This window comes from Eimeria mitis, genomic scaffold (assembly GCF_000499745.2).
Source record: "Eimeria mitis Houghton genomic scaffold, Emh_scaff1742, whole genome shotgun sequence".
NCBI lineage: Eukaryota > Apicomplexa > Conoidasida > Eucoccidiorida > Eimeriidae > Eimeria > Eimeria mitis.
In genome coordinates, this window is record NW_013570059.1 from 8843 (window position 1) to 9929 (window position 1087).

The following is a 1087-nucleotide window of genomic DNA, read 5'->3' on the forward strand; positions in this document are numbered from 1 at the left end:
TTGCTGCTGCTGCTGCTGCAGTTGTTGTCGTTGCTGCTGCTGCTGTTTCAAGATCCCCAGTAGGGGAACAAACAAAATTATATTGCGGCGCAGCAGTGTACGTCAGCCTCCACCCCTGAGCCCCCGTAACCGCTGGACCTCTGCAGCAGCAGCAGCAGCAGCAGCAGCAGGTGTAGCAGCAACAGCAGCAGGTGTAGCAGCAACAGCAGCAGCTTTGGCATAAACTGCAGCAGCAGCAGCAGCAGCAAGAGCAGCAGCAGCAGCAGCAGCAGCTGCTACAGCAACAGTAACTTCTGCGCCAACAACAGTAAAAGCTGCAGCAGCGACAGCAGCAGCAGCAGCAACAGTAGCAGCTGCAGCAGCAACAGTTGCTGCAGCAGCAACAACCGTTCCATAATCCTTGGCGACATCGGCGGCCTCGCAGCAACAGCAGTTGCTGCAGCAGCGGAGGGAATAAGGGGAGCGAGCAGCAGCACCGACAGCAGCAGCAGCAGCAACAGGAGCAGCAGCAGCAGCAGCAGAAGCAGCAGAAGCAGCAGCAGCAAGAGCAGCGAAGCAATTTAGCAGCAGCCGTTGAGTAGTCGGCGCAGTCTTCCGATGGTTGTATTGAGACACAGCAGCGAGCTCTGCAGCAGCAACAGCAGCAGCAACAGCAACAGCAGCAGCAGCAGCAACAGCAACAGCAGCAGCAGCAGCAACAGCAGCAACAGCAACAGCAGCAGCAACAGCAGCAGCAGCAGCAACAGTTTGAATGTAGCGTGGGTTGAGACATAGTACACCATGAGCGACGAACAACAGAGGGATATCAGCTCTGCTGGTGGTTCTGTTGCTGCTGCTCCTGCAGCAGCAGCAGCAGCAGCAGCAGCAGTTCCAGCAGCAGCTGCCGCAGCAGCAGCGGCTCAAGCAGCAGCAGAGGCAGCAGCAGCAGCAGCAGCAGTGCAGGGGACCCCGAACGCTTCTGTGGGAGATAACAATGCTCAGGACGCAGCAGCAGCAGCAGCAGCAGCAGCAGCAGATCTTGCTGCTTATCGTCAGCTGCACCAGCAGCGCTATGCTGAGCGGCTGCTGAAGGAAGCAGAAGAGACAG

General features: G+C 58.0%; 1 protein-coding gene across 1 annotated transcript in view; it reads left to right on the forward strand.

Annotated features, from left to right (window-relative positions):
- Nucleotides 1-780: 780 nt before the first annotated feature.
- Nucleotides 781-1087, forward strand: part of EMH_0042730 (uncharacterized protein) — a gene marked incomplete at both ends in the record, with an annotated part of 1369 nt that continues 1062 nt past the window's right edge. Inside the window, one exon of the mRNA XM_013495770.1 lies at nucleotides 781-1085. Coding sequence (XP_013351224.1) covers nucleotides 781-1085 — 305 coding nt within the window. The remainder of the gene's footprint in view (nucleotides 1086-1087) is intronic.